This window comes from Pleurodeles waltl, chromosome 1_1 (genome assembly GCF_031143425.1).
Source record: "Pleurodeles waltl isolate 20211129_DDA chromosome 1_1, aPleWal1.hap1.20221129, whole genome shotgun sequence".
Lineage (NCBI taxonomy): Eukaryota > Metazoa > Chordata > Amphibia > Caudata > Salamandridae > Pleurodeles > Pleurodeles waltl.
The window spans coordinates 437,097,653-437,123,090 of record NC_090436.1 but is presented as its reverse complement, the minus strand read 5'-3'; the positions used below and the strand labels follow the sequence as shown (position 1 = coordinate 437,123,090).

Below are 25,438 nucleotides of genomic sequence, written 5' to 3'. Positions count from 1 at the left end.
TCCTATACAATTTAGGTCCCACAATTATGACGTAGGCAAGAAAGATGCTGTTTCAGGTGTTTTGTGCACCAGCCTGCCCTACCGTGTGCACATAGAAGATAAAGAGAAACAAGGATCTTACCTGGGTCCAGGTCGACTCCAGGGTCCCCGTTGCCACTTGCCATTGGCCTGGCTCTCTGCCTCCCTCTGTCCCCTGCTCCCGGCCCAGCCCTGGCTGCTGGTGGAGGTAGTCCTGGATCCGGAGCTGGCACCGACAGTAGCTCCATGCTGACGTCGAAGCGAGAGTGGGCATTGCAGCCCAGTTATGCGCCACACAGGTCAAGCCCAGACTGTCTGCGCTTGCGCTGTGTGGCCCATAAGTGGGCTGCAGTGCGCACACGGAACTCCACTCCGCTGGTGAGGCTAGCAGAGTTTATGGTCGAACTCTGCTCTCCAAGTGGAGCGCAGCGTGCCAAAAACTCTGTTCACTCCACTGCCCACCACTAATATCAGATCTTGGTTTGGTGCACAATTCAGTCACATCCAGATAGTCATGCTCAACCTCATCTTCATGGTCACTTGCATTTTCAACAGGAATGGTCATTAAGGTTGCGTGGTTTAAAACTGTGCATCTCTTGATATTCACATTTGACGAGGCAAGGATCACTTGCTCATAATGGGTTAATTGGGAACTCATTAGATATTGGGTCTTTGTACAGGTTAACAAAATCTACATTGAGTAGGGAATAAAAACATTCAGTGGATGTCCCATCACAATGCTTTCACACCACTCTAAGCTAATGTTGAGGGCAGTGATGGTTTTTAAACAACCAGGCAACATTGCAGCTACCGGATCCAGTGTGGCAGAAAAATAAGCCATAGGATTTGCATTTCTATTCAACTGTGTCAAAACTGAAAGTGCACATTCATCTCTCTCACAACAAAACAAAGAAAAACATTGGCTATAATCAGTCATTCCCAGAGGTGGGGCTTCCTCTCAGCTCAGTGAAGGCACGTATGCAATTTTCATCCAATGGTATCCGATCAGTAACATCTTTATGTGTTAGCCTCTGCAAAGGCTTGGCCCAAAGGAAAAAGCTTGGACTCCACTGACATTAGCCAACCATTCTCAAAAACATTCGGACTTCTTACTCTGTTACTGGAGAATTCATTTTCATGATTGCTGAGATTCTTTCTTGTGACACTTTACCCATACCTTTCTCAATGTGGTGACCTAAATGCAAGACTTCTTTCTTAAAAGGGCATGCTTCTCTGGTGGTTGATGCAACCAACAGGTCGTCAATGTACTGCACTAAGACTGAATGATAGGGTGTTTTAGGGGACTCCAGATTATTTTTCAGGATCTTGTTGAAAATGGATGGTGACTCTGTATAGCCCTGAGGAGTTTGACACCCCAACTTCGACTTCTGAATTTAAATGCACATAAAGACTGGCTTTCCTCTTGCAAAGCTATAGAGAAAAATGCTTGGCAAAGGTCAATGACTATACACCATTCAGCTTCACAGGGAACTTGGAATAAAATGCCTGAAGGATTTGGTTCCATGGGACACCATGGAATGACAACTTGTTCAATTTTCTCAAATCTTGAACTATGTGGTATTTTCCATTGGGCTTCAGCAATCCTAAAACGGGAGAGCTACATGGACTTCACAAACTGTATTTTAAGATACCCTGCTCAATCACACAATTAATCAAAGGGGTGATTCAAGCAATTGTCTCTGGGATCATATTATACAGGGGTGTTTTTTGGATACACTGCATTTGGTTTCACTGTTATTTTAATGAGCTCCATACCCTTTAATCTATTTCAGTTCCTGAAAAATCCCAAACTTCAGGTGTCACAGTTTCTTTCAAATCTTCGGGCAAATCATTACATGTCATCATTGGGTACAATGTGACACTCAGTACTGTTCTACAATTTTACAGGACACATCATCCTCATTTGTCTGAATTGCTATTATTTTAGATACGCAACTGATCAAACAATTCAGCTTACACAGCAAATCACTTCCCAGCAAACCTACGGGACTTGAATCACAGACCACAAATTGGTGCTTATCTTCAAATTAACCTATTTCAACAGGGACATACTCTGTTGCAGGATTTGTCTGTTGCTTATTGGCAACTTTTACCACTTTAATTATTTTCCCTGAAAGGGGCAAATTTGGTACTTCAACTGTTCTGACAGTGGAACGTGTACCTCCAGTGTCAACCAAGAATGACACATCATGGCGCATAACATTTGCGTTTACATAGGGACCACATTGATCTATGTCTAAGGATGTAACTAGCATGCAATCCTCATAATCAGAGCTATTACTATGAAATGTTTCTGTGAATTCCTCATCGCTCAGGTCAATTAAGGGAATTTTGATGCTATCTGATTCACGTTTGAATTAGCCAAATTATTGCTGAGGAACAATCACCTGCTGCTTTGTCATCGAGATTTGTGGTACCTGCGCCTGTTGTTCTGAAGACACATGTGGAAGATGAACTGGGATTCCTAGTAAATTAGAACCTGATTATTACTTTGTGTCTGAGCAACTCCAATATTCTGCACTTGGACATTCACACTATTATATGTACATTCCCATTGCCAATGACCCAAATATCCACAAGCATGACACTGATTAGTCTTCTTCAAAGACTGGACATCAGGTACTCCTCTGTCATGGGTTCATTTGACACATCATGGCGCATAACATTTGCGTTTACATAGGGGCCACATTGATCTATGTCTAAGGATGTAACTAGCATGCAATCCTCATAATCAGAGATATCACTATGAAATGTTTCTGTGAATTCCTCATCGCTCAGGTCAATTAAGGGAATTTTGATGCTATCTGATTCACGTTTGCATTAGCCAAATTATTGCTGAGGAACAATCACCTGCTGCTTTGTCATCGGGATTTGTGGTACCTGCGCCTGTTGTCCTGAAGACACATGTGCATGATGAACTTGGATTCCTAGTAAATTAGAACCTGATTATTACTTTGTGTCTGAGCAACTCCAATATTCTGCACTTGGACATTCGCACTATTATATGTACATTCCCATTGCCAATGACCCAAATATCCACAAGCATGACACTGATTAGTCTTCTTCAAAGACTGGACATCAGGTACTCCTCTGTCATGGGTTCATTTTACACATTGCTTTGGCACACATATATGCTTTGATTTCATTTATTCATTTTTATTTAGCTAACTTTTCAGTGGGGATGTTTATTTTCCTAATCAGCTGTAATTCTGCAAATGCATTGTTATTATTTCTTTGCACAACGTTTCACCATGTACCTATGTCCAAGGCTGACAAGAACAGTACATGATAATCCAGCCAGCGTTGCTGCCACAAGAGTATGTAAAAAATCAGATATTTAGACACATGCCTCTGTCAGGCTTTTTTCATGGAACAGAAATATGTTTCTTATAAAAATATTGTACAGGACAAGGGAAAACAGGGAGGTCATTCCGGCCAGGATACCCATCCACGCTGTCTGCCATTTCACCACTGACCTCAGCCCTGTCTCTATAACCAGCCAAGAAGATGGCAGGCAGACCTCTATCTTCCAGATAACGGGGTGGGTGTTCCTCTCATGGACTAAGTACAGACAGATTGGGCTATCACCGCTATGCTCTCACTTAGGAGTTAGGGGTTAAGTACAATTCATATATGTATTGCTAGACCTGGCATCCTTGGTGTGGTTCTTTTTGTCTCTGCTTCCTGTGTTTTTGACTGTGTGCTGGATTTAGTTTTTGCTGTTTTTTGATACTCTGGGCACTTTACCACTGCTGACCAGTGCTAAAGTGAAAGTGCGCCTTGTGTAAATTGTGATTATGACTGGTTATCCCTAATTGGCATATCTGATTTACTAGAAAGTCCCTAGTAAAGTGCACTAGAGGTGCCCAGGGCCTATAAATGAAATGCTACTAGTGGGCATGCAGCACTGATTGTACCACCCGCATGAGTAGCCCTGTAAACAAGTCTCAGACCTGCCACAGTAGTGTCTGTGTGTGCAGTTTTGCATTGCCAATTCGACTTGCCAAGTGTACCCATTTGCCAGGCCCAAACCTCCCCTTTTACTACATATAAGTCACCCCTAAGGTGGGCCGTAGGTAGCCCCATGGGCTGGTGCAGTGTATTTAAAAAGTAGGACATGTAGTGATGTGCTTTACATGTCTTGATAATGAAATACTGCGAAATTCGTTTTTCACTATTGCAAGGCCTATCTTTTAAGTGCAGTTTCCCATTAGGAGCAGATAGAGATTTGGAGTTTAGGGTGTCTGAACTTGCAATTTAAAAATACATCTTTGGGTAAAGTTGTTTTTTAGATTGTCTGTTTGAAAATGCCACTTTTAGGAAGCGGGCCTTTTCTCGTTTTAACCATTCTGTGCCTTTGTCTGCCTGTGGAATCAACGTCTGGTTCAGACTGACAGTTGGACTATTTCTTAATTCCCTCTAGACAGTGACACAAAGGGAGCTGAGGACTGTCCTGCATATCCTTATGAGTCTCCGGGAGTAGAGTGGGAGGGAGGCGCTGACACTTATACCTGAAAGGGCTGTGCCTGTCCTCTACCTCAAGGCTGGACAACATTCGTTACCTGCTGCGGTACTCCTTGCATTGCACTAGTGTTCACCAGTGTCTGCGGATTCTGATTTGCTTTCTGGCCAGCTTTTAATTGCAAAACCATGACTTTTGTTTCAACTCTATCTCATCACTATCATACTTTACATAATGCAGAATCTCATCAATCAGTTTATTCTGCTAACAAATCAGGTGCTGCTGAATCATCTCACTTATGTGTGGCTTCAATCCCCATACAAATCTGAAAATAAAATGACTCATATCTTTAGCATATACTGTATAGCCTCAATACCAATGTGATGCTTGAAAGCTTGCAACACTCTCCCATAATGCTCGTGAATCAACTCTTTCTTTTCATGAGATGTTCTATCAATTTTCTGCCAATCAATCTTTCGGGTACACTTCCTTTTTCAGGAACTCAATCACCTTGTAATACTTTTTCATTAACTCTTCAGAGAGTGCACCTGATACTGGATCTCGTGGAGGTTCACGTTCTGGCCAATCAACATGCACTTTACACACAGTCCACAAATCAGTTGGAACCACAATATCAAACAAGGTATTCAAATCTTCCCGCAAGCATTTTGAAAGTTTCACAAATCTCTCTGCTTATGCCATTCCACAGGCTTTTCTCTCAATCTCGGGTAGTCATTGGTGAATGACAGTACATCACTCCTACTCCAAGCTACACAAACATAACCTGCACCTGCTATTTTTCTCATGGGCATTTTTACATTGTCCTCAGCTTCATTTACTCCAGCTGGAGGCATATTTGACTTTGCTTTCTTCTGATCCTTTTTTTTTTGGCCATCTCCCTTCCCACTTATCTAATGCTTCTCATGTCTGTACAATAGGTGATCAATTCCTCAATGTGCTATTTCATTCTGAGCGATCTCATGATAACTATGTCTTTTGAACGGAACTCTAATCTGTAACTGTTCTTCAAGGGTTTCGATTTTTCTAAAACCATACCATATTTCTCAGCTAATTCAGCTAATCTCTAATAAACCTGTCCTGCACATTGAGTAACATCTTTGCTCATGGACCATAATTGTTCCTCTCTGTTAGTTTCCAATTGAGCAATGTCAAGCATTTCTAAAATCTATTAATTTATTTCTAACTGCAATCTGGGCACATTCACTGATCTGTTTCTCTCTGGTGTCTCTTCAGTTCTAGCATTACCATTTGTCCCACCTGTTGCACCTTGTGGACTCAAATTATTTAACCAATCTGTCAATTGCTGTACTGTGAAACCTTGCAAACTGATATTATTTCTCTGGGATACTTCTTGAGGGGTACTGCAATGTTCATTTGGAATCTGATCTGTTCTGAGCATGGGATGTGGTAAGGTTCCCTGAGAAAACCTCACCTCAAGAACTGGTCCTGCCTGATTTCACATCTGGTTAGGCACTACAATTTGTGTAGGGTTCAAAGGTGGAACAAAAGAAGCTGTTCTCTCCATCTCTGAATTGTTTGAATATACCAATCTTTGGATACCAATTGATGATATCCCAGCATATGTAACGGGTGTTTCAGGAACAGTCTGAACATTTATTGAATGAGCATTTCTTCCAGTACTACCTGAAGCATGCAAGGGAACAACTGGACCTATAGTCACTTGGATGGTTAATGCTTCAGGACCCATACGATTTGTCTGATTTTGAGGAATTGACATTCCTACACTGTGTCCTGTTAAGACAGTGCTGATACTTTTTCCTATTTCACTCGGGGAAACATTTGATATTGACTGAACTGGACTAAACATGGACACTGGCTGATCGGGGCACAATTTTAAACAGGCTGATTCACTTAAGGTGTCTGCACTGTTTGACTCATATTGGACTCATATTTGAATCTAGAACAATTTGATTTACAACTGAACTTGGAATGGGCTGAACTGTGTTAACAGTCAAAACTGGTGGATAAACCACAGACACTTGTGTCTCTGAGTTTACAGTTGTCACTGGAACAATCTGATTCGGGGTCAGTTGGAGCAGTTGGCACATTCTTGGCTGAATTCTGTACTGCTTCACCTCTCGCTTCTGTTTCAACTGAATGATGCAGTGGTGGACAATTCATCAATAACTTATTTATAAACTCATCATCTGAATCACTGTCATACGTTACTGTCTTTTTACTCTCGGCTTCTGCTGTCTGTCCTGCTTTTTCTGCTTTTTTCGAATGTTAGATTCTGTACTCCCATCACCTTCCTCTGCAATAGCTGGAAACCTTCTGACTCCATCTAATATCTCGGCTCTCCACATTAACTGTTCTGCATCTCATTTAGCTTCTGAAAGTGTCATAATTGCTTTCTGCATTCTGTTCTCATATTTAGCTGACATTCTTTCACGGGCAACAAGTTCCCAAATACTGAGGGCTTCAAATTGTGCAGGTTTTGCAGGCGGTCTCACTTCACACATTATTCGCCTCAGGTGGTCTAAAATTCTCAAATGAAATGCTCTGTGCCTGGGAAAAGCTATGACACCTCCTTTCTCAGTAATTTTACACCATTGTTCAAGCCAAAGATATGCCTGAAAACATTTAGCGATATAGAACACTATAACTTGTATTTTCTTCAGGTGGTGATTCTATACCTTCCCTAACTGGAACAAATACATCTCTCCTTAATGCACTTTTTAATGCTTTGAAAAAGTTCATTTTCTGACAAATTCAATTAATTTTACAACTTGCAATCAAATCAGGAAGTAATTGCAATCTCACAATCCTTTGCTCTCACAGTTCCCAACCAATAGCAATGCAACCTTGTCCACCAATACCAGCACGTATTCACACTAATTGACTTATATCAGTGCACCATAATATGACATCACACTCACTTCGTTCAACAGCTGCAATCACTTCACAATTGTCTCTCACACAATCACTCACTCACACCTAATGCAACATTTTGCAAACAAAAACCAACAGCCTGTCTGCACACTGCAGGTAGGAATCCAAACATTTCAAACCTATACTGGCTTACACTTTTCTGACTGTGGCTTTAACAATGACAATGACCAGCAATTCTCATTCCGGTTGAAATAGAGCCTCCCTAGGCCATTAGGATTCACTAAATACCAACCAATAACTCACACTCACTCCAGGAAAGCTATTGTCCCTTTCAACGACATCTCATGACAAGTAACTCACTGCAGACAAAAAATTAACCAAATGTCTTCTACACTTGTGCATTATCCTGGGATCTTAGGCCATTACGGACCAGTTAACAACAACCGCAGAAATTTTTTAACAAAAAGCACCACAATCACTTCAAGTACGATGACTCAGCTAAACACTTCACAAAATCACATTTCACTGCAATCTTCAAGCCAAAGCACACAAGCAAAAAACGCTATTAATACTCACACAACCGTCACTTGCAGACACAATGCTGTACTTCATCAATCTTCGGACCGAACCATGAGACAAGATTTGGGGTGGGCACTCTTTAGATTGGGAAATCCCCTATCTCCCTAACACTAAACAAAAAATAATCTTTCCCCTTTAAGGGGCAAACCATCATTCTGCTACCAGAACTGATGTAGCATTTTTATTCTCTGCAGAAATCAATGCTCTTTGAGGTGGATGAATCTTAGGGCCCAGTAAGTAGTGTGGAAGAACCATCAACAGATTTTAAATTCAACGCCAAACAAATGTAAATACCATGACCAATGTGGCCACGGAAGGAAAACTCCAATCAGGAAATAAAGTTCAAAATGTATTACAAACACAAGCTGAAAGTCATGTAGACAGTGTGAAAAAACAAGTTGTAAAGATGCATAAGCACCAAGGGTTGCCCAAGGCAATGAAATAGATTTAGGCGAACTAACATTAATAAAACTAAGCATTCAAGAAGAAGAATGCATTTCATCAACAAGACTATCTGAGTTACACAGATGATATATTGCGTAGAGTTAACAATCATCAGTCAAACGAATTAGCAGAGTCGATAAACTTTCTCTGGGTACTGGTCAACCTACTACTACCCAAATCAGGGAATTACATGTGTGGAGAGAAACACATGCTGGCATAAAGACAAAAAAACAAAGAGAATAAAAATAATTTGGAAAAAGAATATCTCGGACTGCCGGTCACTAACTAAGTTAGACAAAAGATAATTAAAAAAGGAAAGTGTCAAGATAGTAGAGGCTCAGTCAAGAGTCTTCTGAAAGGGAAAATAAAAGGATGTCTGAGTCTAAAAAGGGCATTATAATGGGGCATTAATCTGAGAGGGTGATACCAGGCCAAGGGATTCAGCATTCAGAAATTATTAATCAGCAAAGCATCAGGACCAGCAAGACATCTGCAAGCATCATAACAGCATCTGGAAACTTCAAGGATCTGTCAGGGTCTGCAACTGCTCAACGTTCAAAAGTCCATCAATGTTTTAGAATTCCCAAAACATTCTGATTCGTCAAAGGTATCAGTTCATGTTACGTTAAATAGGCATCATCTAATAGAAATTGATATACGACTCAAAATTGAAACATTCAAATTATTTCCCTGTCCTGTCATGAGACATCTTCCATCCGTATGACTCTATGCAAATTTGAAACAATTGTATGCAATACCAATCTGTGTTCCATGATATTCTTCTGTCAAGGACACTATGCTACATTCTCTCTTTACTTAAACAATAGAGCCTATTGCTAACTAGCAAAGCTTCTCATGAGAACATAACCTAAAAAAAAGTTCACCTTAGAAAATGAATGAGCTTTTCTCGCACTGTCACAAATTACAAGTTTCAACAGGCCCTACTTACGCTAACACAAGAAATTATAATAATGTATTTAATTAATATATTTTAGTCAAACACATATATTATGCAAACATCCAAATTCATCATTAATAATTCTTCATCAATATGAGTAATACATTTCATTTCAATGGAAAGCTTTGTTAATGCATTTCATTAGGTACAACAGAGAAGTACATCTCTCTCATCTTTGCATATATTTTTAAGACATTAATCAGAAATTCAATATCGTTTCTATATGCACTGTTAATCTATAATCTAAACTACACTCTTACATCAATTTTATCTCTCTAACGTGATTTATTTAAAATATCACCTAAATTGAAATCTGAAATACAAGCAAATGCAAATTTTTACTGCGTGTCAGTGCAGCTTCTATGTTTAACCGTTAATACTGCGATTAACTCAAGACATAAACTGTCACATTCTGATCACCTTTGTGACACAAGGGGCTCTACTAAAAGTCAAACTACATCAGAGGCATCAGCAGGAATTGGCAGAAAGTGGGAAATAAAATTCAAAGTTGTTCTTAACAGAGGGTCTCAAAATATGTCTGACCCATGGCCTTAAGATGACACTGTTTTCTGTGAAGGTGTAGTTTTGTATCCTATCTGTGTTGCTGAGTGATGCAACACAGGGCAAATTGTACTTCATTGTACATAAAGATATGAACCAATGGATAAAATTAACAACCAACGTGGTTCATCAGAACTTGGATCAAGCACAATTGACCAGGACCCATTGCTATTACAGGATGTTGACCTGAAAGCAGAGAACTGTTAAAACAAACTTCAAGAGTGTTAATTATTGCACCTATGGCTCTGCTCTTCATAGACCTATACCTGACATCCTGTGTCCTAGGTTTACACGCAGAACCCTGGTAGTTCTGTTCTGTCAGGACTGTTTCCACAAGCTCAAGTGAATATAGGGCACATACTGTTAGACAAATAATTTGGTAAGTTATTGCCAAGGGAAAATGAAGGTTAGCACAGATCTAAAGTTTTTATGTTGTGATGAATACTGCGTGTGACATGTTTTACTGGCAACTGCAACAACAACACGGTGGTGGAAGGAATGCTTAAATTAGTATCAGCCACTGGCAACTGCTTGGGCCACACTCCAGTCCATAGTATAGGGAGCACTTGGTCTGTGAATTTGAGCTGGACTGCTCCCATTTTAGCAGTGTCAAGACTGATTTGTGCATGGGTGGGTCCAAATTGTGGTGACATAGCGTCAGATGTACAGAAGCCTTTAGCGGTCGCAAATGGAGAATCAGGCCATTTGCGACCTCTAAAAACCATTTCCCCATGTACCAAACCCATTTTGTGATTCGGTAATATATTACCAAATCGCAAAATGGGTTAGAGATTCAGTATTAGGAAGGTGCTTGTTAAGGGCACCCTTTCCTAATAACGAGTCGCTGGGGAACTTATGAATGTTTTGTGACCGGAAGGCGTTCGCAAAACATTTGCCGTTTACGACCAACTTCAAGTTGGCGGTAACCCATTCACAAATGGGAAGGGACCACCTGCCCCTTTGTGAATGGGGGTACAAACATTTCTTAAAAAATTAAAATTAAACTTTTAATTTTTTGTTTTTGTAATGCATCCGATTTTCCTTTATGGAAAATAGGCTGCATTACAAAAGAAGGATTTCTTTATTTAAAAAGCAATCACAGTCATGGTGGTCTGCTGACCCCAGTAGGCCACCATCCTTGTGATTGAGGCCATTCCCAATTGGCCAAAGTGAAACCTGCCTCATGAATGTTGATGAGGCAGGTGCCTTGAGACCCATTTGGGAATCGCAAACAGTGTCTGAGACACTGTTGTACAATGCAGTTTGCAATTTCCTAATTGTGAATTGAAAAGATTCACAATTAAGAAATCGCACCTCGAATTTTAGTACATCTGTCTCAAAGTGTGCAAAATAACGATGGAATGGTATGCGGCCCAAGTAGTTAAGAGTGGTGTAATTTAAGCATTCCATCCATCGCCTTTTGTATACTTTATTTTGCTGTCCTAAGTGGGATGGGTATGCCCAGGTATGGGTGCAGTGCACACTATATCACTCAAATCAAGCTATACCTGCCTGAAGAGCACTCTCTAGGGCAAGACTGGACTTAGGTTGCTTGCTTTTGCAGTTCAGGGACAGCCTGCCCTGGCAGTTTTTTTGGGCTGGTGTTTTCCCTCTGTAGCAAGGTAAAGACAGTTTTGCATATGGATGGGGGCGATCTGAGGTGGCATGACATGCAAAATAATGATGGGCTGGGATGCAACCCTGAGTACTTACTAGTAGCTGGGATTCATTCAAACTTTCCATCCTTGTATACATTAAAAAGTTACTGCCAGCAACTGTATATTTCACAGTTAGGGCCATGTTGCACATTTCAGGGCGGGCAGCCGATTAGCCTACATAAATTTCACCATGTTCTACCAGTGCAAATTAAAACATTGTCGTGATTGATGCATCATTTGGAAACTTAATTAGATGCAAATTTGCATTTTTGTTCAATTTGTTATTTGCACAAGCTTCGGAGTAAGGTACCTGGGCTGTATTATATGAAATGGCATGGCGGGAGCGCAGCAGACGTTTGTACCCATATGTTGAGGCCCCAGGCTGTCATCTCAAGGGAATATTCCCTTATTTGTATGGGGGTGTGGCCCCATGCACATGAGGGACTACTTTGCCTCTATACCTGCAGCATAGTACCAGTCGGGGTGCAGAGGCAAGGAGGCCATCAGATGATACACTGACTGTACACCAATTACACAATGTGCTTCGTCACAATCCTCTCAACGATTGGGCATCTTGAAAGGATGGTACAGAGGTGACAGGGTCCCCCCCAGGCAGTGGTATAACAAAACTGGAGGGGGCTCCCTGCAAAGAACATGGAGGGCCCCTCCCCTGTGGGCTCACTCAGGCCAGGTGCTGCTGTGCTGAGGGGACCCCTGGACCCCCCCACACCACAGGTGCAGGAGCCTTTGTTATGCCACTGCTCCCAGGCATCCGTTTGAAGGCGAGTGTAATCACTCACTGCCCCTGCCTGAAAGGGGGTTTCTGCCTCCTTTTCAAACAGGGTCCATGTCATCCAGTCTGAGACCAACTTCTGTCTTCAAACACCCAATCGCCATTTCACGGATGTCAGGTTTTAATAATATTGTGATTATCATATATCCTGCTACTTGCTTAAACCAGTGCACAGTTTTGAATATTAAATTTAATATATAAAATAGCAATAACAGTTGTCAGGTTATATAAATGTGAACATCAAACATGAGCTGCAGAGTTCTTAAATAGAGGAGTAGGGCATGATGGTGACCGATTGAACTTTCTGTATTTTTCCCACAGCAACAGCTTTAGTTTCTCTGGTTCAGCTAGAAGAACTCATTCTCCCAGAGGGTTCGGGAATATTGGAGACGGCGACATCCATAGTACAGTGTTTTCAACATCTCAAGAACCTCAATGTAGTTTCTTTCTCAAATACATCGTTGGATGAACAAAGCCTTCTGGAGTTAGGTGAGCTGAGTCAACAGATTGTAATACATTTGAGAATTGAACATCAACCATCAAACACTGCATTTCAATTAAGATTCTGTTTTTAATCTTTTTAGCAAACTGTAGGGTCATGAGAAACATGCCTTGAGCTATTTCCAAATGACTGTCAGTGACCTTTCAGCTAACCTTTAACTTTGAACAACTTGTCACAGTTATTCAAGCTAAAAGGGGAGTAAGTCAGAAATACCCTTCATTGATGTAGGGTAATTTCTTCCATCTTCTCTGTTGTACCCAAGAAAGACTAGCACCTGGGTGGGCACCATTTTTACATTAGCCTAGCCATGTCCCTCACACTTTGTGTAGCATGTGAAACAAAAAAAAACAGTAAGACTGCAGTATGCAGTAATGACTGCCAGCTATGGCTGTTTTTAACTATCATGCAGTTACCAATGGAGGTGTTATTTTTCTGCCATGATTACAGCCCCAATCTAGGAGTTTGTTAGCAAAATTCCATAATGGGCTTGCCTGCAGCTACAGATATGCACCATACTCCGTGCCTGTCACAGAACTCAAAACTCCCTCTTATTGAGGGCATCTCTAGCAGGACTGTGACATCAGAGCACAAGAGTTCCTGCAAGTGTGTACTCACTGACATAAGTAGCATGACAGATCCTGTCCCATTAATGAGGAACCTGCTGAATGGCCATCATACTATAGCTGGGAATCTGGAACAAAAGGTACTTCTGTTTGCACAGGTGTGGCTGCCTGCCCATGAAGCTACTTCTGAAGAACAAAACTATGTGTGATATACAATATTGGTAGTGCTTTATTTCCCCAACAGGTCATTACAAATCAGACTATGCAACTTACTAGTGGTTCCTTAGCATGGGCAGCAGGTTCTTTATTGCCACCACTATGAAGGCGTAGACTCGCTTCCCCACTGCATTTAGTTGAAAACCATTGTCTTTTCCACCCAAATCACTAACCCTGGGTAGTCCCTGCTGTGCTGATGTAAATCTCATTTGACGTTTCTCCTTTCCAGCCTTCTTTTTCTCCTTTAATTTGATCTCTTTTCTTTTCTACTTTTATGTTCCCTTCCGAAGCCACAGCAGGATGCCCTGTTCCAGAGCAGCAGTAGTCCTTTAAAAATGAGCTTAATTTAGTTCCGCATATACACAACTCTGAACTCAGCTACCCTGCAGCATCTTCTGCTTTTCACTTGATAGTGTATGTATTAAAATGGAAGGTACACGCAGAATTGATGCAACAAGTAGGTTTAATAAAACAACGTTTTGCACCAAAAGATCCTGTTTGATTGTGTACACTGCATAATTGTTGTTAGTCTGTCAATCAGTCACAAAAGATTACAGAAATATTTCTTCAGGATCAACTCCAAGGAAACACCCTTGGATACACCTCACCAGGATCATGTTGTCAGACCAGCAGTACTTTCCTTCTGGTGGAACAGCCATGAACAACATCCCACATACATGTTTAAATTCAGTGCTTACTTTGTGCTAGTGGTGTGAGGTACCCATCCCACTTATATGATGCATTCTTAGGACACTGACATTCAGTACATAATTTGTGCTAGGGTTTACAGCTGGTAGCCACCAACACTCATATTTGCGGGTTAGGACTTATTTTTCCTCATCATACTTTGAACTCGCAGAAGTATTGTTAGTATAATTGTCATTGATTTTTTAAAATATAGGGCCAGATGTATCATACAACCGATTTGCGATTCTCAAATAGCGTTTTTTAAGAAATCGCTATTTCAGAAATGCAAAAAGGTATGTATGATTTTTGCGATTCAGTAATAGCGATTTCTTAAAAATTGCAAATGATATTACCGAATTGCAAATAGAGAATCTGTCACCATTCGCACCTATGGGCCTGTTGCCCATTTCTGTGAATTTTTTGCATTTCCAAAATTGTGATTTCTTAACCAGAAATAGCAATTTTGGAAATGCAAAACCCCAGGGTGCTGGGGGCCTAAGGCCCCCTCTGCTGCACCCCCAAAATTTTTGGCGGGACATGTAAGGTGCACACATGCCAAAAGGGCATGTGTGCTTTACATGTACATTTTAAAAATGCATTTCAAATGCATTTTAAAATTTTGCACATGGTTACCACCAGGTTCAACCTGGTGGTAATTAGCGATTCCTAAATGCCCAAATCGCATTTAGGAATGGCTACATACATGTGCTAAGAAATCGCAAATAAGGAATCCTTATTTGCGATTTCTTATTTAGAGAGTCGCAATTTGCGACTCTCTAAACAGAGTCACAATTTTAAGCAATCGCTATTTTTGCAATTCCTTAAAATTGCGTTCAGAATGTCTTTCATACATTCTGAACTGGCTTTTTGCATTCGCACCGTTTGCGAATGCAAAAAACCTTGATACATCTGGCCCATAGTTTGTAATGTCAAATGTGTAATTTATTTTTTTACATTTAATTAGTAATGTATAATGTAGTGCGGGTTGTTGGGGGTGTAGGGCAATAGGCTGCAATGTTAGTTAATGTATGTTGTCTAGTGAATGTAGTGAATATAGTATAATGAATTTAATTTAATGTTAAACATGTTTTATTGTTAATTAGATGTCATTTGATTGTACATTATGCTAGCTGTTTAACTATTATTTTATTTACTCAAAGTTAATTTGATATTTTAATTTTTTAATTGATGGTAAAACGTATATTTAGTAGCTGGTTGATCGGTTTGTAGGGGAACAGAGTGGGAAGTTAGTGAAATTGTAATTAAGTTAATTCATATCTTAGTATTTTTTCTGTAAATATACATTTTTGACTGATTCACATAGTTTTTTAAGTTATTTATTTATTTATTTTACCTGTTTCATTTCTGAATTTTATTCTATATATTAATGTTTATATATTTTTTAGTAATATATCTTTTAATAGCAGGTTGGTTGTTGGGTTTATAGGGGAGTAGAGTGGTAAGATATTGAAATTATATTTTCTAATTGATTGTTAATCTTAATTATTTTTTTATTGAAAATTAATTGTTTATGGCTAATTGTTGATTTATTATTAAAAGTATGTGTTTTATTAATTCATTTAATGTTCAATCTTTTTAATATTAATATTTGTAAAAATGTATTTTTTAATTTTGTTTAGATGTTGTCTGTTTAATTTAAGTAATATTTTAATTTAAATATTTTTGTATTTAATGTTTAAGTGAAATTAGTTTTAATTAATATTTTTTTTTAATTATTTGTATTTTCTAAGTTTACATGTTATGCATTTTTTGTCTAAAATATATGATTTCATTATTTATTGTTTTTATGTATTTAATGTTTTTCCTAGAAAATAATTATGAGTTTGAATGGTATGGGTAGTTCATATGAACTTTAACACTTTCCATACTTTTCCATACATTTGACTGGGAATAGTAAAAGTAGCCCTTCCTAAATCCAAAACTTTCTATGATGTTGCTTAGACTGGCGTGGAAATAATAATTTAACCCATACAAAGTCCAGCACTTTCCCTACCTCTGTTTAGACTGGGATTGGAATAGTAAACCTACCCCCTTCAAAGCCCAATGCTTTCCCTCCTGTGGCTTAGATTGCTTAAATTGGAGTGGAAATAGTGAAGCTAACCCCTCTGAAGTCCAACGCTTTTGCTACTGGTGTTTGGACTAGAGTGGTAATACTAAATTCAACCCATCCAAAGTCCAGCACTTTCTCTAATGTTGCTTAAACTGGAATGTTAATTGTAACTTTAAACCATCTGAACTCCAGCATTTTTCCTACTGTTGTATACTTTGGAATGAATATAGTAAATACATCCCCTCCAAAGGCCAATGCTTTCCTTACTTGAGTGGTAATAATAAATCTCATCCCTTCACAGTACAACACTTTCCCTACTATTGCTTACACTGGGGTGGGAATAGTACATCTATTCTGTCTGAAGTGCAGTGCCTTGCCTACTGTTGTGTAACTTGAAGTGGGAATAGTAAATCAAACCCCCTCTGAACTCCAACAGTTTTCCTAATGTTGTTTAGAGTCAATTTACACATTTTATTTTATATTGTTTAATTCATTTCTTTATTTTCATTTTTCGTCTCAGCTCCACATTTGCTTGCTAGATTTGAGAGCAATATGCTTGGCAGTGCTAGACCATTTTTTTTCTTTGCAGGAATCAATGCTCAATGAGGCCAACAGATCTTTGGACCTTGCATAGGATATGGTAGAAACATACAACACAATGACAATATAACCCAATTATGTTAAACAGTGTGATCAATGTGACCAAACAAAGAAAACTCCAGTCAGGAATAAAGTTAAGGGATTTATTACAAACTCAAGCTTCGTGTCATGTAGACAGTTCACAAGACAATGTTATAAAGATAAAAAATCACCAAGGGCTGTCCAAGATGACAAAATGTTCAAAGGAACTACCATTAATTAAACTAAGCATTCTACAAGGGCAATGCAAAACATTACGAAGAGAATCTGAGAGACAAAAAATAAATGTTGCTCAGTTTTAACAGACATTAATGCAATTCAAATCATCAACGGTCAAAATTAGCTGGGCAGAAGGAAACCCTACTATTAGCCACATTAAGAGAAAACGTGCAGGCCGGAACACTTCCGGGCTAAATGCAAAAAGGACAAAAAGAACAAAAAGAATTTGGACCGAACTAAGGTGGGCAAAAGATAGGTAAAAAGAGACAGTGTCAGCATGTCAGAAGCCCAGTCAAGAGACTTCTGCAAAAAGGTTAGGAAGAATCTCCAAGTCTCAGTAAGGCCTTTCAAAGGGACAAAGCAGACAGGAAATCACCTCTCCAAGGGGCTCAGCATGCACGGTTCTTCATCTGCCAGGCATGAGTTTGGATTCTGATGGGGATCTGTCTGCTCTGACCAAACTCCAACTTGTCATCACTATATCAAAGTTCATATGACAATCTGATTCTTTCAGGAGAGCAGTTAATTTGACGTTGAACTGGCATCATGCAATAATAATCGATCACACAACTTCAAGTTGAAACAATCCTATTCCTTCCCAGGTCTGTCATGAGAACTGCATCTATCCATGTGACTCCACATGAGATTGAAATAAATGTTTAATTTGCTAGTCAACTGCCCAGGATGTTCCACATCCAAGGCCTAATACCTATATCTTTCTATGTGTAAACCAATAGAAGCCTATTACCAAACTAATCTCATGGTAACAATGTCTGGAAGGAAAATTCATATTAACACTTATTCAGCATTCTCTGCACAGTCGCAACATACAGGACCTAGCAGGCCTCACTTAGGCTAATGCAAGTGAGCTAAAACAGCACCTCAATTAATACATTCTAATAAACACATTTTAATATGCAATTGTATAAATTCGATATTAATAATTCTTCATTTATATTCATGCTACAGTAACTTTAAATGAATTGGCTCTGTTGATACATTTCAGTCAGTATAACGCAGAACTGCATTTCTCTATTTTCGCCCACATATTTAAATCATTAATCATTAGAAATTCAATATTGTTTCAATACATACTATTAGTTTAGAGTCTAAAGTATAACATAATATCAATTAAATCTTTCAAACATTTAAATAAACCTTGACACCACCACGGTTTCTAACATTAGTCTAAAACAGGGATCTCCAACGTTTTCCTTAGTAAGAGCTACGTATGATGCATGAAAATCCTCATGAGCTACAAATACTAGTGATATAATGGTGACCCCCAGATTCAGGATTGTCAGCAATGACCACACCAGCACATCAAGCAGGGTTATCAACTGTAAAAGCATTATCAATTTGGAACGCTTCTAAAGGGGTATTACGAAGCAGTCATAGCTGAAATGCTGCTGACACCAAGGTAATAACATGAGCAATAAGTCTATCAAATGCCATGTGATTTATCTCTCAGGTAATACCTTATCCTTAGTAAGAGCTAATTATGATGCATCAAATTCATCATAAGCTACGAATACTAGTGATGTAATAGTGATCCCTAGATTCAGGATTGTCAGCAGTGACCACACCAGCACATCAAGCAGGGTTATCAGCAGTAAAAGTATTAACAATTTGGAATGTCTCTAAATTGGTAATAAAAAGCAGTCATAGCTGAAACGCTGCTGACACCAAAGTAATAACATGAGCAATAAGTCTATCAAATGCCATGTGATTTATCACTCAGGTAATACCTTTAAAGACATTTTGGAAATTCAACCATTTTTCTCCAAACATCATCTGATAAGTTCTGAAAGTTTTGCCTTGAATTCACACCTTTTAGTGTTGGTATACATATAATAATTAAAACAACAAGCAAAAAACGTCTATAGTAGTAGGGTGGGCTGCACACAGAAGAGCTACTCACGGACAGCTAGAGAGCTACCTGTAGCTAACAAGCTACTCGTTAGAGATGCCTGGTCTAAATGAATGCAGAATTAAAATGGCTTCTCATTGCATCACTCTCATTCAGACTCTTAGGCCCATATTTATACTCTGTTTGTGCCAGATTTGCGTCTTTTTTTTTTTTTACGCAAATCCAGTTCAAACTTAACTCCATATTTATATTTTGACGCTAGTCCCGTCTAGCATCAAAAATATGGAGTTTACTTTTAAGAATGCGTGAAACCGCCTTGCGTCAATGAGATGCAAGGTAGGCGTTCCTGTCCAAAAAATGACTCAAACACCCTAGCGACATATTTATCCACCCATGCAAAAGTGACCCACTTGTGGGAGGCGGACCCGAAAAATGACGCTAAACCCGATTTGCATCAAAATTTAACACCTGGGTCAGGGTAGGCATTAAAATGAGGCAAACAGACCACTACTTAAGTAAAACACACATAAGCAACATTACAGACCAACAGGACAACATGGAGGTGCTACTGATGCAGCTTGCAAGACAACACCAAGCACAGGACCAACGGCAGCAGCCACCACCACCCCAACGAGGCCCACAAAGGCAATGCAGAAGGCAGGAGAGACTTTTCAGAAACAGCTCCATGGCCTCAGGGAACAGGACATCATCCGGAGGTATCGACTCAACTGGCAAGCCATACAGCAGCTGCTGCGCCATATTGAGCCACAACTAACAGCTAACCTGCAGACACCACACAACATACCACCGGTGACCAAGCTGCTAACTGTCCTGCATATGTTGGCAAGTGGCTCCTTCTAGACAACTGGTGCCCTGGTAACTGGGGTATCACAGCCTTCATTTTCAGACTTTCTGCCCAAGGTGTTAGATGCCATAATCTCCCTCACACCCTGCCACATCAGCTTCCCCAATACCCAACAGAAGCAGCAGGAGATATAACAGGGCTTCTATCAAATCCATGGCTTCCCGCATGTGCTTGGTGCAACTGACTGCACCCTTGTCCGGATCGTCCCACCTGCAGCAACAGAGCACCTATTCAGGAACAGAAAGCACATGCATTCTGTCAATGTGCAGGCCATAGTTGAACACCAGGGATTGTTCACAAACATCTTGGCCAAGTATCCTGGGAGTGTCCATGATTCATTCATATTCCGCCACAGCAGGGTCAATCAGCACTTCCAGGATGGACAATATGGCAATGGCCTTCTTGTCGGTAAGTCAATAAACCTAGCAATATACACACAGCACAACAACTCTGTAGGACACACAAAACATACACCACTACATTGACACGTGGGCAGGCTGACACTGAGGTGTGACACTGGTAGTTATGTTGTACACCCTGACACAATGGGATATGATACACACCTCTGGACAAATGATGGGTGCCACAAACATTAGCTGCCACTCTAGAGCAACAAGGGACCAATGTCAAAGCCCGCAGTGACAATAACATGGCCTGCACTGGAAGTACAACTTGCAAAATGAACCATTTACAATTACATTAGGCCACATAGTCAATCGGCCACCCTCCCAATCAGTATCTAGCGTGGAAAGGGGTGTGCAATGTGTATTGCAACAGGTCTAACACCATGAGACACATAGCATGATGATGCTGACTCAGATGTAGGTGACAGGGAAATACTGAGGCAGTCCCAACATCATACATCAGCTCTCCTTGGGTGCAGTTTCCAGGTAGCAAAAAAGGAAGTGGACTGTGTTATGAACACCTATTGATGTGGCACTAATGCAAACTGCTCACTGCAGCACACACTGAAAGAGCCTGTTGTCCATCAAAATAACATATGTACAGAGAGATGGCCCTTCCTGCACAGATAAATCCACCTTCACAAGGCAGTTAGTCAGGTTCCCTGGAGCAAGTTCGGTAGTGTAGGTGTACGGTTGCACATGAGCTACTGGCAGAGGGAACAACAAATGCTTGCCTAGAATCAAGTCATACATGGGAAAATGGTGCATTGTCAATACTGAACAGCTCAGTGCTGCCAAATTATGGAGATGCGTTGTGCATTGTCACCAAGCCAAATCAAAGGGCCTTAGTGTAGCATTTCATCTGCAATGACGTATGTCTAAATGGATGGGATGTCCAGGCCATGTACTGCAACCATGTTACCACCACATCTGAATCCATTGTGTGTGGATGTATCATTTCCGCTCCAGTTAAAACACACTAAAACATGTTGGACACTACACAACGCATGGTACATACATACTGACCAACAGTTCGGAGAAAAAAATCATAGATCCCAGGTCAATGAGTCAAAGACAAGTTGTCATGTCAGACAACCCAGTGCAGATAAAACCTCACAGAAGCCCAGGCTCTCACGCAATACCACAAACACATATGAGTCACAGACAACACAAGGTATCAACTGCCTTGCTACATGACATTCCTGTTGCAAGCACTAACAAAATACTCACTCCTATTATCTTTTGCAGCGGATCTGGCTTACGGGATCCAGCAATGGATCATGACTCCATTCCCCAAACCAAGCACATCAGTAGAGCGTGCCTATAATGAGGCACATTGGAGGACACGCACCATTGTGGAAAGGACCTTTGGCATCCTAAAGTCCAGATTCAGGTGCCTGGACATCACAGGAGGCAGCCTCCTATATGCCCCACAAATTGCATGTAAAATTATACTGACCTGTTCTATCCTGCACAACATTTGTGTGAGGAGGAACATCCCATTATATGAGCCAGACCAAGATCTGCCTGAGGAGGAGGAGAAGGAGGATGGTTGCAGGGAAATGCGGGGGAACAGCAGAACACAGCTGCAGGAATGTGCTGCAGACAGCAAATTCTACACAATTGTTTCGCTTAATAGTCACTCTACACACCTTGTTAAGAAATGCAAATAAACACCTTACTTGATCACATAATCCTGCTCTGGTTTCTTCACTCTCCATCACATGTTCCTTAGGAATGTGAGTATTGCCTCAGGGAGCATGTTACAAAGACAGATCTGACTACTTCTAATGCAGCATCACATGTGATGCATATGATGGTACAGAAAACATCACACACATATAAAAAATACTCATCTCTTGAATGTCAAATATGAAGGACAAAATCAATGGACCACAGCATTTGACTCACATCCTCGTTGCCAACATGGTCTACTATAGCACATGACACACAACTATGACATCTCCAATCATAAGGTAAATAAGCGCCCCATACATGAGGCAGTGGATGTGAAATATCAGTGGAAACAGGAATGTATGAACAGACCCCAGACATTAGTAAGTGTTACACTTGCAATCTCTGCAAGGAGCTTGTGTGACAAGGGGGGGATCATTTGTGAAAATGGATGGCCTGAGTGTCCCAGGTATGATAAGCAATGTTCACAACACGTTGCCTGCGCAGTCCATCCCTGGAAATCAGTCCTGCCACTGCCATGTGTTACGTCTCTGCCCTCCCATCTCTAGGGGGCTCTGTCCCCGTGGAATCCTCATTAATACTCACCCAGAGTCACTTTCTGACTCCTGTTTGCTTCCTCTTTCCATATGGAATGCTATAGAAGAACCTCATTAGCTTCCATGGACTTCAGGTCCCATAATGCACTGCCTGGTAGTCGGTAAGACCTGTAATCTTCTGTCCATTGCTTCCTAAGGAAAAAGTCCGGTTGTCCCTTTATACTGGATTCTCTCTTCCAGGACTTGTGAGAGGCTGAAGCTGCACACACCTGTGACCTCTCTTGTGCAACCCAGCCACATGACTCTGCCCTGGCCTTGCTGCTGCCTGAAACTGCTTATAAGCTGCCATTCCCTGAAGCTCCTCGTTGTGCATTGGAGTACGATTCCTTTGTGTTCCAGACCCCTTGCTGGATTGTGTTACAGTCCTGTTCCCATTTGTTCCAGTCAGAGTCTGCTCCCTGTTTCTCAGCCTTGTTCCTGTTTGTTTCAGCCAGAGCCTGCTTTCTGTTTCCCAACCCTGTTCCTGCTTGTTCCTGCCTTTTCATCAGCCTGAGCCTGTTCCCTGTTCCTGGCTTTGCCTCCTAGTTTGTTCCTTCTGTTTCTGCTTCCTCTTCGGTTATCAGGTCTAGTAAGTGTACTGTCAGTCCTCACCTGTGTAGAAGTGTTTTCCTTTGTACTTGGGTTGGCACCTGGTTTCCAGGAGGCAAATCCAGCCCCCATCCTTTGTCTAGTGTTGCATGAAGTCTTTAGTGCCTAACAGTGACAGTGTGCTATGGCTCTTTTCCAGGAATTGCCACTGTGTCTCCAGTTGGACCCACAAGGGTTAGTCTTGTATATGGAAGTACAATCCTTGTTTGTGCCCTAAGAGTCCAGAGACAGAATCACTTCTGCTGCCTCCTTTCTATGGGGCTTGCGTGGTGACTATTTGTAAGAGTAATCTGCACAGATGCATTGACGTTCCCTGTTGCTGTGGGAAGTTCTGAGCCCTACCCTGTGTACAACCTTAGTGATAACCCCAGCGTGTTTGTCCATTACTGATCCGTTCCATATTTGTTCACACTAAGGTTGCTCTGCCTTCACTTTCCTGTTTTCTCTGCCTTACTATAGCTGTCCTTTCCCCTTGTATGCCTTTAGCTGCTCTTCTTCTTTGGTACACTACCTCCTTGCGAGATACTCTCTGAACTCAAGGTGTGCCCCTAACAGAGTCCTGACTAGACCCGCCCAAAACCGTGACACCATGGAGCCCAAACCTGACACAGGGTACACATGCCCACACACTTGAACTAGACACTTCTGTGGAATGCACATCTGAAAATATGTGAACACATGCAGCCAGGCAGCAGGTCCACCACATCAACACAAGTAACATAGGTAATTGTAGTGAGTCAAACTGACCTGTACCAAACATTTTATGGGTGGAATTAAGACATAGGGGGTCATTACAACCTCGGCGGTCTTTTAACAAGACCGCCGAGGGACCGCCGTGGGGAAGACCGCCAGTAGTGGCGGTTTGCCGCTCGGCGTATTATGACTGTTGGCTGCTCTCCGTCCTTTTTACGACGGAGAGCCGCCAACAGTCATACTGGCGGGCGGCGGGGAAGTGGAGGTTACTCCACCTCCACCGCCACGCCAACAGAACACCGCCCACCGAATCACGTCCTGTGATTTGGCGCGGCGGTGTTCTGTTGGCAGTGTGGTGTCGGCGGAGCAGCCCCCATGGCTCCCGTCCCCTCCTGGAGGATCGCCGCACAAGGTAAGTCAATCGTCCGTTAGGGGAGGGGGGCGGGGGTGTGTGTGTTGTGTGGGTGCATGGGGGTGTGCGTCTGTGTATGTAGAGGGGGGGTGTGAGTGTGTGTATGCTTGCGGGTGTGTTGCGTGTGTTGGGAATGAGTGCGTGTATGTCTGTATGTATGTCTGTATGGATGTGTGCGTGTATGTCTGTATATGGGTGTGCGTGTCTGACTGAGTGTGTGGATGTAGACATGTATGTTGGAGTGTATGCGTGTATGTGTGTTGGTGGTGCCTGCGTGCGTGTCGTGTGTGTGTGAGTTATGTGATGTTGGGGGTCGGGGTGGGGAAGGGGGCCCTGCCACCTTTGGGGGGTGGCAGGGGTGGTGGGGGGTGTAGGGGAGGGAGTCAAGGTGGGGGTGGGGGGTGGGGGAGACCCCTATCAGTGCCAGGCACTGATAGGGCTTACCGCTATGGATTTCATGGCGGTTCCTACCGCTGGAAATCCACGGCGGTAAGCCGGGTTGAAATACCGGCAGCGGTATTGTGACGGCCGCCGGGCTGGAGACCCAGGTCTCCAGCCCAGTGGTTGTCTCCGCCCCGGCGGGCGGAACGGTGAAGCAGCGGATGACCATGGCGGTAACACATGATACAAAAAAAAAGACCGCCAGCCTGTTGGCGGTCTTACCGCCGCTTTAACACCGTCCGCCAGGGTTGTAATGACCCCCATAGTGTCTAAAACACAGTACGTACCAAACATGTACACGTCAGACATTTGTGTAGTCCTCACACAAGTCACCAACCAACAATTAATGACATATGAGAGGTAATATATTCTACAGAGCACTCATCAGCCATCCTCAATGATACCTGAGTTTTGTTTGTCATGTGAAATGTAATGTCCCCTCAGTCAAACAACTACACACATCACATGAGTCAACACATGTTACAAACACGTACCATGAATGTTGTGGATCACTGATTGCCATCAGATATAGATACACATTTGGCACACATTCATACATTTGCATGATGTCCAAAGTATTGCATGCCGTTCCTTCAGAAACACACCCAT

General features: G+C 41.5%; 1 protein-coding gene across 1 annotated transcript in view; it reads left to right on the top strand.

The window, feature by feature from the left end:
* LOC138284967 (baculoviral IAP repeat-containing protein 1-like) overlaps positions 1–25,438 on the top strand; it is a 423,184-nt gene that overhangs the window by 386,360 nt on the left and 11,386 nt on the right. The window contains exon 14 of the mRNA XM_069224341.1: positions 12,690–12,857. Within this exon, the coding sequence (XP_069080442.1) occupies positions 12,690–12,857 (168 nt within the window). The remainder of the gene's footprint in view (positions 1–12,689; positions 12,858–25,438) is intronic.